Raw genomic sequence first — 12,752 nt, 5'->3', positions numbered from 1 at the left:
AGGTACCAGTTCGCGGGTGGTGGGGGCGATTAGGGGATAGGTTTCCTATGGCTGTTCTTTGTCGTAAAACAACACATTACATTGAGTCCATAACAAATTATAGCTAAAGACTACTTTTCAATACTCAGCATTTCATAGAGAACTGCAGAACATTATCATGTATAACACTGAATGGGTGAGTTTCGTTATGTATAGCAGTAGACTATTACTACTATTATATGGGCAGGATGAGGCACAACTGGAATTTTGATTGACAGCCCTGGGCATTTCCGGTGTTCTTCCAGCACAGGCTGTATATGCTAATAAGGTCGGGTTAGGCAGGAATACTTGAGTAATAAATACATGTTTTGGATTCCCCTGCGCTACCTCCAACTGCAGCAATATACACCTTAGGTTAACATCCAATTTAACCAATATTACAAAATATCCAAAAAACAAATAAAGTGTACTGTGCGCTATTGGTTCATCATACAATAACAATAGAATTTCATTAAATATACTTTAGCCTACAGCACTTGATATCCCCAGGTGGTCTCCCATCCAAGTAATAACCCAGCTCAATCCTGCTTAGTTTCCAAGATCAGACAAGATTGGGCAGCTGTAGGCATATATTAACACAATGTCCTTTTAAAGTGATGTGTGCTTTCTTCTTAATACAAGTGTGTCACTTTCTTTTTTTCCTCCAGTGTTACAATATAAACAAATATTGTCCTTTAAAATGATGTGTGCTTTTTTCTTAATAAAGATGTATCACTTCCTTTTTTCCTGCAGTGTTACATACAAAGAAATAAGCAAAAAAAGATCATAGTGCAAACTGTGCTAACTCTTGAACCTAAACAGCTGCAATCTTTCTTCTGATTTAAACTTCACAGCAGACATATTCCAATTAAATTTCAAACTCATAAATGTTCTCATCCACAAGTGTAATATCAATCTCCTTTTCTTTCCTCTCTTAGAGAGGTCTGACATTATAAGAGTTATTTACTTTTTACATATGAACCAAACATTGCTGTATTTCATTTCACTTATCACTCCACAGATTGTGTTTATAAACAAATAAAACAACAATAGTGCGATTTGCTTAAAAAATAATCAAATATTCTTTGTTTTTACCAATATATAAAATATCTGAAAACATTCTAATATCCAGTTTTAAAGTTTCTCTCCGATCCCTATGAAGGTGGACTCCTTCCCCATTAAGCACATAACAGGCATGTAAGGAGCGCAATCGCTGTGAGATTATATCAGCAGGTGCCGCCACATTGCTTCACAGTCCCGCAAGTCTTTCAGAAGCAGTTTCCACCTGGTATCAGATCCCCCGTTCTCACTACCAACGCATTTCGATTCTGTGAATCGTTCTCAAGGTGTTGGGTTCTGGTGGGGGGGACGATTGACACAATTTGCGTTAAAGAAAAGCAGCTAATGAATCTCTAGAGACTGAAGTGTCTTTTACATTTCTGTCTCCATTACTGAAGTCATGTTGTGTTACCAGTCAGTCTGTGATTAAATCTTGGTCTCCATGAAAAAGGCCACCTCCATAGGCATCAATACATAGACATAGGACAAAATTTCTGAACTGTGTCATCATGCCACAGATGGCGAAGTCAACCACGTCTTGTACTGGCTCAGCATCAGGGAGAATGCCAGACTCTTCAGGGAGTGAGGGAGATCACCCCTAGTTCAGGGAGTCTCCCTGACATTCGGGGAGAGTTGGCAAGTATGCCCAACACTATGATTCTAGAGAGACAATCTGTGACCTTCTGTCCCACAACAGCTGGAGCGCCACAAGTTGACTGATATAGACCAAAACTTTACATCCACACTCTGCTGCTTATGTCTGAGTATTTTAAATGTCTTGTAAGTGTGGGAAAAGGGAACAGATCGATCTGTTGGGGGAATAAGTATTGGAAATGTGCCATTGAATGATTTATAGGGGTGGATTTATCAGGTAACCAATTACTCAGTCATGGCATAGTGACACATTGCTTGATTATGTAAGAGACACGCACACGTTAAAGGTATCACCACCAGGAAGTTTTTTTTCCTAATGCACTTTTAGTGGGAAAAAAAATGAAAATGCTTGTATGTGTGTAAGAATGTTGCTGTTTTGTGCTCATTTTTGTAAAAAATGGATTTAGACACGTTTTTTCAAAAACAACCATATTTATATGGGAAACACACCAACATTTGTGCTCTTTTCTATTATTTTATTTCTGAAATTACTGAAGTCAGTGGGTCATATAATGTGAGGATTAAAAATGTCTGTGTGGACGACCTCTTCAGGGTTTTTTTTGGGAGGGGGTGGGAGTAAGGGAGAAATGTACTTAATTCTTGCCTCGTTCCTCACGGTGAAATGCTGCGATCAAGTCATCGAACGATTTGCAGCAATTTGCATCGTTCAGACCCCTGTCCCACCCACTCATGGAATCCTGGAAAAAGGCCTTCTCTGTACTGCACACCGCACTCTCCACTAAACCCCACATATTTCACGTAAAGAAAACAGTAAACACATTTCTACACACACCGCTAAACCCTCACACGTTAGACTGTGACACCCATCCTGCACCAATATCACTACACAACTAACAGACACTTATTATGATATATCCCCCTCCTGATTACTACATCCCCTAACCCTACACACCTGTCGTGAACATAGAGCGCTTACAGTTATTTATAAGGGATAAATCATAACTGCAGTGTAAATATGTTATATCAAATGAATCCATTGATAAGTTTAGTTAAAGTGTAAGATGTGAAGACAGAGGGCTAGATTTACTAAACTGCGGGTTTGAAAAAGTGGGGATGTTGCCTATAGCAACCAATCAGATTCTAGCTTTCATTTATTTAGTACTTTCTACAAAATGAGAGCTAGAATCTGATTGGTTGCTATAGGCAACATCCCCACTTTTTCAAACCCGCAGCTTAGTAAATCTAGCCCAGAGAGTCTGATGTAAATGTATTTGATGGCTTTGCACATTCCAGTGTGAGAAGATAGGAGTGTCACCTGGGGCAGCTTCAAAGAGCTCCTGCGGTGAGATATAGCCTGGTTGTGACACCTGAATAGACGTTTAGGTACCGCTCAGCATGTGGTCTGGCTCACAGAGGCCATGTGCTGACATAGACTATATATAATATAGACAAAATAAATTCAGTTTTAAAATATGCTACTTAAAATCATTAAAAGTAGTGATCAGCCACATAAGGGTTTTAAAACATAGATACCAACTATACAGGGAACAGCCATAGTCACATGTATTTCAGGACGAGATTGGATATTGTTGTAATCCCATCATAGTTGGTATTTAAATGTGCGGGAAGTTATGACCGGTTTATTGAAGGGAAAGTTATGTCTCTGGGATATATCTGAGAAAAGCTAAGACAGGTCAAAACTTAGAAATAGTTTTGAACAAGCATTAGGTGACACCCAAGGGACATTTCCGCCCCCACATTAGCATTCACACTGCCCTTGTGAATGCCGTCCCATTTGAGTATGCTTAAAAACCTGTGTTTTGAAGGGACAAGGGGTCAGCTTCTTGGGGATCAATCTAACCGAAGGACTGTCCATCTTTTCTGCCTACCCCAGGCATACAGATTATAAGTGATGCTCTGTACTTTCATCCCATTTGTTTTTATAACTGTTTGTAATATTTTACTTATATGTCAAAACTTTATCTAATTGTTTTTTTATTCTCTGTAGGCAATGTACTTTTTGTATATTAAATCTAACAATTTAATAGTTCTGTCCTTATTGCTCTAAAACGAATTCATTGCCAGTTTAGAAGAGACAGATTGCTTGGCTCGATTTACTCTTTAGAAACCAGTGTGTGAAGGGTTAATTGTTTAGCTACCAGAGGACAGAGTGTGCACAATTGGGTGATTAAGACATAGGTTTGCTACGGGCCATATACATAGCTGGTGGCATTTGCTGAGAGGTTTGAAGCGTGCGTCTGTGTTGGGAAAAGGGACCAGCGAAGTCTGTAGCCTTAGAGAAAGAGGTGAGTGTGAGATTTGGGCTGGAATCCTGTGTGTTCCCTTACAGTGAGCTTCCAAGTCACAAGTGCGCAGAGGACTGTTTGTGACAAATAAAGGGGTTCAGGAGTATATGATAAGATATCTAATCAGGGAGTAGCTAGAGGGGCCTATCCTTGACAACACCTATCTATGAAACCTATATGTCTAACACTGCACAGTATCCCTTCCTCGGCCAGTGAAAACCATTCACCGGTCACGGTTTTTCTCTACCCATATTCTTAGCCCCCTTCTCCCCAGCGTCTCTATGCCATGTAACATTCATTGTGTGGTTTCATCATTCTGAAATGAAGAATCAGGACACTCATGTGACCTGAAATTTTCTCAGGCCATTTAATCCAATCCTTACCTTTTTTAAAGACCCGGATAAGGTTAAATTATTATAGGATCATATTTCAACTGATTAATTTTGGTGCATCAGGAGTCAAACTTTCAAACACTGTAAAAAGCAAACCCAAGCCGCAATTAAGCTGCTTCCCTGGACCTCCGCATAATGCCAAATTCCACCCAAACCACACCCAGTACCACTGTGATATTTCTTAAATAGGCTTCCCCATGTACAGTCGAAAGCCAGCAAATCTTGCTGCTGGCAAGGTTATCGCAAGGTTATAACTGGCGTTAACCCTTTGATATATAGGGTGCAATTAAATGCCGTTTTTGCAAGCAATAAGGCTTAGACTCTTAGGCACATCTTTTTTAATTACAGTGGTCAAGTTAACTCTTTAAAAGCCACGACAGCATAATAAGCAAATTCTGTATATACTGCTCTGTGATACCATGTGCTGTCCTATGCCACTATATAGTGCTGTTTGATATGACACATGGGGGTAAATGTATCAAGCTGAGAGTTTTCCGGCGGGTTTGAAAAACCAATCAGATTCTAGCAATCATTTATTTAGTACATTCTACAAATTGACAGCTAGAATCTGATTGGTTGCTCTAGGCAACATCTCCACTTTTCAAACCCCGGAAAACTCTCAGCCTGATACATTTACCCCATGATTTTGGAGGGGGCCCAGAAAGAAAGAGATATATGGATGTTTGTGGGGCTCTTGTTATTGTACTTCTCTGAGTGTATCCTGTGTGTACTGTCTGCTCCTGTTGTCTCCGCTGATCAGTGCTCTGTTTCTCCCACAGAATGACTCTTCCAGTGAGAGCGACACAGACAGCGAGAGCCACTTCTCGCTCCTCCTGCCCCAAGATTACCTGGGCCTGGCTGTGTTCTCCATGCTCTGCTGTTTCTGGCCCCTGGGCATCGCTGCGTTCTTCCTGTCACAAAAGGTGAGATGCGGGTGATATTGCCCTCAGCGCTGTCTGTTCCGGGGGTTGCTGATAGAAGGTGACAGGAGAGAGAAGAGCACAGAGTAGAGAAAATAAATTGTTCATGACCTTGTCCAGATAGATGACTGTAAACCTCAACTGAGGTAGATTTGTTTATTGGTTATAATCAATATTTTCCATTAAAATTAAACATATATGTAAATATAGGTGAATACAGTGAATTTTTTATTATTTTTTTTAACATCATTATAAGGTACTACACTTTTCATTAGACCCATCAAATGCACCTAGCGAGACAGTCAATAATCAGCCTATCGATTCACTAGGATATAGTGACATCACTATGACATCACTGAAACATGTGGAACAAACTTCCTAACCTTGTGATAGGTTGAATTCACCTGCATATTGGTTCAGCTCACAAAGTTGCTGTCTCTACTGTGTGTATGTTAATGGGTCCACTTTAAGGGAAATAAGATTATAGGGTAGGATGAAGATTTGAAAGGGTGGATTATACAATATATCAGCCAGTTATTTGGTCAATTAATGAAAAAGTCAATTGGTTGTCACTTGTTATGTTTGATGCATCATAGAAACATGGAAATAGTTTTAGTTTGGATAAAATTTCAGTTATGGTAAGAACATCAGTTTGCATCAGTTTAAAGCTTTACACATACCCACTAATCTCCACATATTAGATTGTGTAATCCGCTCTCAGTGGTGGAACAGAGTTATAATAGATACACACTCCACCCGCCTGTTTGTTACAATGCTTTTTATCCACACATCCTACTAATTGTAAGTATCAGGATCCTGGTGAATTCAGCAAATAATGGGCTACCACTGTCAATTAGACAAGACATCTACTGGTACAACGCAGACAGATCCAACACGTGGCTAGAAATGACTACTAGCTCCTGACTGGAAGAGCGATGTGGCCATCCATTCACAAGCCAGCTATTATTTCTAGCTGTCAGTCGGATCCCCATGGTACTAAAAGACGATCCCAGGATTTGCACAGGTTCCTACAGAATTGTGGAGCAAATTTTGTGGTTTTCAAAAACAAAGCTCATTTAAGATAAATTTAAAATAATAGCTGCATGTGGGTTTAACCAAGATAGCTGGAAGGTGATAAAGCCTTTTCAGAGGGTTAGGAACTGGATGAAAGGAAGAGAGTATAAGCAAGGACGTCTAGGTGGCTGAAGTACCGTCTGTGTACCGTGCGTTTTGCAAGAATTTGTAAGAAACCATTAAGTTGTGAACTAATAAGAAATTGTACACTCTCCTCTATGGGAGAATAAGCTGTAGAGATGTGTTGGCTCACAAGAAGCTGGTTTAGAAATCAGAAAAGTTCAGAGTGATGTGGTAGAGCAGAAGTCATAGTATACTCTGCTAACTGGGATTTTCCTTCTCTACAGACCAACAAGGCCTCAGCTCAAGGTGACTACCATGGGGCCAGTGTGGCGTCCAGACAGACTTTCCTGCTGGCTGTCCTCTCAATCTTCCTGGGCATTTGCACCTACGTGGGTGCTGTGGTAGCGCTAATTGCATACCTTTCCAACAGGGCCCCAACCTAGAGGACCGGATAGTGTCATGGAGAACTTTACTCCTCCAAATAGGACTATTGCCCACCCATCCATTCCAGAGGAGGAGCGCACATGGAGACCCCTGGAAATATCTGGCGGGTCTGATGTAGATTTTGCCACGTTAGAGCCTCAAGACCGTACTCATTTTATTAATCTTTTGAACTGATTGAATTTTTTGTTTCTTTTACTCTGTGCTGGATTAATTGCAAAGTTACCGCTTGTTTCACGAGACATGATGTGGTGACGGGCATTGGCTGCTGAGGGATGGGTGGAACTGTACATACAAATGACATGTTTTGTTTCTTTTTAAATTATTAAACGTTTGGATGGATATTTAAAGGGCATTCAACGAAAAGTGAAAATTCAGTTTTGGTTGGAATACCCTAAGTAAAACTCAGTACCTATTATTCAGGCTGGTGGGTTGCCCAATGTCTTGTGTATGCCTGGAATTCCGTTTTCTTCCACTGGCGTTGTCCGTAGACAGCATGCCACCAGCAGTCCCGCACTGCCCACCACATTCTCCTCACTCGTGCCAGCCCGATCTTTGTTCAGACACCAGCGGGCGTGAGTGTAGAGGTGTCGGGCACACACAAGAAACTGGGGACCCACCAATTAGAATGAATGCTGAATCCCAGGTAACATTATGGCACCCGGTTTTAATTAGGATATTCCTCACAAAACTGAATCTTCACCTTCCGTGGAATTATCCTTTAAACCTATTGCTGCCTGTCTGATTTCTTTTTCTAATTAAAAATTGTAAATAAAGTCAATGTTCCTGGGAGAAACTTGTTGCACTGCGTGTCTCTTGCTGAAAAATGCTTTCAACCCCTTGTGCTAATTACTGAGCCTGTATTAATATTAAATTATAGCTTGGATTTGCATAACATTGATTTGATTATTGGTTTTGGATGCCAGTGTTTAAATTGATCTTACAGCTATGTGAGGCGTTAAATGTTACCAGTCTTTACTTACCGCGTCCTAATATGACACTATCACGGATAATGAACTTCCACATTAACATCTTACTAACACTTTCCTTCCTCCCTGTGCCCTTGAGTACTTATAATTAACAAGCTGTGGTTTATACTTGATTATCTGGATGACAACATGCTTAACCTGGATTAGTGCAGTGGGTACACACCAATGACACACAGCTCCTTGAGTATCTCTGAGTCATAAAGGCAGAGTGATAGCTTCATGTCCGATTAATTAATAGTACACATGCGTAACTTTAACTGTTATTTGTCATTTCTATCTGTTCACAGATGTATGTAATGTGGGTGTTCCTCACAAGTGCACCTACCTCATGCTCCTCCAGGCTCAGTCTCTTTACATCCCTGGGCTCTGGAGGTTAGAGTGTGGAAAGTACATTGTTGTACATGCAAGTTTGAAAGCCAGGTTAGCTATCGGCACCACAAGTGTGACAGTAAAGTTCACATCAGAATTGTTATAATGAATAGGTACCAGATCATCTTTAGATAAAGTCTTCTCCTTTACTGAACACCTCCAGCATATACTTAGTAAATGCTAAACAGAGTGCTGCAAAAGAGCTGACACCCCATGCCTTGGAGATAACTACTGTCACTCGTGTTCTACACTGTTCTTTACAGCAGCTCTTGGGATCTTCTGGCATGAAGTTGTTCCCACATCACTTAACTGTCCCAGGCGAAAAACGAGGTAGCAGAATCAGGAGGCAGATGTAGTGTCAGGACGGAGCCAGGGTCTGGTACACGAGTGGTCAGTGCGGTTACAGACCCAGGAGGCAGACAGACAGTCAGAACAGAGCCAGGGCCTGGTACACGAGCGGTCAGTGTGGTTACAGAGTCAGGAGGCAGACAGACAGTCAGAACAGAGCCAGGGCCTGGTACACGAGCGGTCAGTGCGGTTACAAACCCAGGAGGCAGACGGACAGTCAGAACAGAGCCAGGGCCTGGTACACGAGTGGTCAGTGCGGTTACAGACCCAGGAGGCAGACAGACAGTCAGAATAGAGCCAGGGCCTGGCACACGAGCGGTCAGTGCGGTTACAGACCCAGGAGGCAGATGGACAGTCAGAACAGAGCCAGGGCCTGGTACACGAGTGGTCAGTGTGGTTACAGAGTCAGGAGGCAGACGGACAGTCAGAACAGAGCCAGGGCCTGGTACACGAGCGGTCAGTGCGGTTACAGACCCAGGAGGCAGACGGACAGTCAGAACAGAGCCAGGGTCTGGTACACGAGCGGTCAGTGTGGTTACAGAGTCTGGAGGCAGACAGACAGTCAGAACAGAGCCAGGGCCTGGTACACGAGCGGTCAGTGCGGTTACAGACCCAGGAGGCAGACGGACAGTCAGAACAGAGCCAGGGCCTGGTACACGAGCGGTCAGTGCGGTTACAGACCCAGGAGGCAGACGGACAGTCAGAACAGAGCCAGGGTCTGGTACACAAGTGGTCAGTGCGGATACAGAGTCAGGAGGCAGACGGACAGTCAGAACAGAGCCAGGGCCTGGTACACGAGCGGTCAGTGCGGTTACAGACCCAGGAGGCAGACGGACAGTCAGAACAGAGCCAGGGTCTGGTACACAAGTGGTCAGTGTGGTTACAGAGTCATGAGGCAGACAGACAGAACAGAGCCAGGGCCTGGTACACGAGCGGTCAGTGCGGTTACAGACCCAGGAGGCAGACGGACAGTCAGAACAGAGCCAGGGTCTGGTACACGAGCGGTCAGTGCGGTTACAGAGTCAGGAGGCAGACGGACCGTCAGAACAGAGCTGGAGTCTAATGAACTAATGAAGGTCAATGAACTGGATAGCATCTTGGGGATCGAGAACACAAGAACCGAATAAGGACCGGGAGTCAGACAAACTCACTAACTCTAGTTAATATTGGATCAGCCCCAAAATGGCTGCCTCCAGGGACATGTACACTTTTTCCACCATAAAACAGCAGTACACACATTAAGAATGCTTGGTGCCCTCTATGATCTGACCAGCCAACAGATTGACCAATGTATGTACACCTTTATAAACGTGTCCCTGGATCAGCAAGTTGTGTCTTGCAGCAGCCATGAATTTCATGCAGGCTTCCCAGTCACTTTATTTAGCTTTTTATACTATAGACGAGAGATTAAAGATGTGAGTGACATTTAATACAGGCAGCTGGAATATAATATGTGTACCACTCAATTGAAGGTGATTTAGATACCGTGTCCTGCAGTTATTTACTGACACAAGATGTGACAACTGCCTGAACTGCATTGTACTTGGACTGACAGGCTGCGGTGTGGTCAGAGCAACCAACGCACGCACCTCAGAGGGCAGACATGACATGAGCAGCAATTAAAGAATAATCACCCAGACGTATGCAAACATTACTGTGATATGAGGCAGGACTGCAGGACTCTCAGAGGAATGAGAGAAGCGGGACAGAAAGCGAGTCGGTAAAAGAATAGTACAATAAGCGGCAGAACAGAAGGTAGATTTATGCCGATTTATCAAGGGGTGAAAAGCCCTATAGCCAGTGGAAGTTTCCGTCATTGAGAGAGCTACTTTTTGCTTTGCTCTATTCAATCACAGATGAAAATTATTCTTTGAATAAGGCATTTTTTTTTCCATGATTAAATATTTTTTTTTGTTTACAATTTGAATCATTTTTTTTTTTTAAATTAGTGGAACTGAGAACAAATATCTGCCCCATCCCCATCTCAGGATGGGTCTGGCTCACAATGATGTGTTTTACAACAACGAGGAGCGGGATCGGTGTGGGGGGGGGTGTCCTACTCTCGTGGGAACAGTCCCTGGAATTTGGGAGTCTCTAGGACAAGGCTAGCAAACCTGTGGCTCTCCAGGTGTTGTGAAACTACATGTCCCCACATACCCTGTCAGCTATTGGCTGGCTATCTACTGGCAAAGCATGCTGGGGCTTGTAGTTTCGCAACACCTGGAGATCCCCAGGTTGGCCAAGCCTGCTCTAGGACATTCAGGGAGAATATGTAGTAACAGGGTACATGTGTTTGGGGGCAGTATAGTCGGAAGAGTAGAGAGAGCTGCTGGACAGGATGGAAAAATAGTGGCAGAGATGTGTGTGAGTTTGGGGACAGTACAGGAATAGCAGAGAGATACCAGGACAGGATAGAGGTGTAGTGACAGAGATGTGTGTGTGTGCTGGGGGATGGAAAAGTACATAACATTGTAGAAGAGCTGCAGGACAGGAGGGAGATGAAATGAGATGTGTGGGGGGTTATTTTTTGAGTGGGGTTCAGTACAGAAATGTTAGAGTGTTGCAGGACCGGATGAAGATGTAGTGAGGTGCGTCTGTGCGCACGTTGGGGGGCTGCTGTACATACAATTAGAGAGCTGCAGGACAGGATGAAGATTTAGAGACAGTATTGCTGAGACAAGGTTTTATATGGCTGCGATAAGCAGACAGAAATTCAGCCCTATCTCTATGTATTGATAAATGGACCCGTTAGTTGCAGAGTTGTGTGTTGGGGATGGTACAGGACAAGTAGCGAGAGCTGCAGGACATATGGAGAAGTAGCGAGAGCTGCAGGACATATGGAGAAGTAGCGAGAGCTGCAGGACATATGGAGAAGTAGAGAGAGCTGCAGGACATATGAAGAAGTATAGGAGAAGTAGAGAGAGCTGCAGGACATATGGAGAAGTACAGGAGAAGTAGAGAGAGCTGTAGGACATATGGAGAAGTACAGGAGAAGTAGAGAGCTGCAGGACATATGGAGAAGTAGCGAGAGCTGCAGGACATATGGAGAAGTAGCGAGAGCTGCAGGACATATGGAGAAGTAGAGAGAGCTGCAGGACATATGAAGAAGTATAGGAGAAGTAGAGAGAGCTGCAGGACATATGGAGAAGTACAGGAGAAGTAGAGAGAGCTGTAGGACATATGGAGAAGTACAGGAGAAGAAGAGAGAGCTGCAGGACATATGGAGAAGTACAGGAGAAGTAGAGAGAGCTGCAGGACATATGGAGAAGTACAGGAGAAGTAGAGAGAGCTGCAGGACATATGGAGAAGTAGAGAGAGCTGCAATACATATGGAGAAGTACAGGAGAAGTAGAGAGCTGCAGGACATATGAAGAAGTACAGGAGAAGAAGAGAGAGCTGCAGGACATATGGAGAAGTAGCGAGAGCTGCAGGACATATGGAGAAGTAGAGAGAGCTGCAGGACATATGGAGAAGTACAGGAGAAGTAGAGAGAGCTGTAGGACATATGGAGAAGAAGAGAGAGCTGCAGGACATATGGAGAAGTACAGGAGAAGTAGAGAGAGCTGCAGGACATATGGAGAAGTACAGGAGAAGTAGAGAGAGCTGCAGGACATATGGAGAAGTAGAGAGAGCTGCAATACATATGGAGAAGTACAGGAGAAGTAGAGAGAGCTGCAGGACCTATGGAGAAGTAGAGAGAGCTGCAATACATATGGAGAAGTAGAGAGCTGCAGGACATATAGAGAAGTAGAGAGAGCTGCAGGACATATAGAGAAGTAGAGAGAGCTGCAGGACATATTGAGAAGTAGAGAGAGCTGCAGGACATGTGCAGAAGCACAGGAGAAGTAGAGAGAGCTGCAGGACATATGCAGAAGCACAGGAGAAGTAGAGAGAGTTGCAGGACATATGCAGAAGCACAGGAGAAGTAGAGAGAGTTGCAGGACATATGCAGAAGCACAGGAGAAGTAGAGAGAGCTGCAGGACATATGGAGAAGTACAGGAGAAGTAGAGAGAGCTGCAGGACATATGGAGAAGTAGAGAGAGCTGCAATACATATGGAGAAGTAGAGAGCTGCAGGACATATAGAGAAGTAGAGAGAGCTGCAGGACATATTGAGAAGTACAGGAGAAGTAGAGAGAGCTGCAGGACATATGGAGA

General features: G+C 43.4%; 1 protein-coding gene across 3 annotated transcripts in view; it reads left to right on the top strand.

The window, feature by feature from the left end:
• TMEM91 (transmembrane protein 91) overlaps positions 1-7,684 on the top strand; it is a 36,126-nt gene extending 28,442 nt beyond the window's left edge. For all 3 annotated transcript variants that reach the window (XM_075186912.1, XM_075186913.1, XM_075186914.1), the window contains exons 3-4: positions 5,170-5,313; positions 6,732-7,684. In XM_075186912.1, the coding sequence (XP_075043013.1) occupies positions 5,170-5,313; positions 6,732-6,890 (303 nt within the window). In that variant the 3' untranslated portion in view covers positions 6,891-7,684. The remainder of the gene's footprint in view (positions 1-5,169; positions 5,314-6,731) is intronic.
• Positions 7,685-12,752: the final 5,068 nt, after the last annotated feature.

The sequence above is a fragment of the Mixophyes fleayi genome, chromosome 9, assembly GCF_038048845.1.
Source record: "Mixophyes fleayi isolate aMixFle1 chromosome 9, aMixFle1.hap1, whole genome shotgun sequence".
Lineage (NCBI taxonomy): Eukaryota > Metazoa > Chordata > Amphibia > Anura > Limnodynastidae > Mixophyes > Mixophyes fleayi.
The sequence above is the reverse complement of the archived record's forward strand: the minus strand, read 5'-3'. Positions and strand labels throughout refer to the sequence as shown.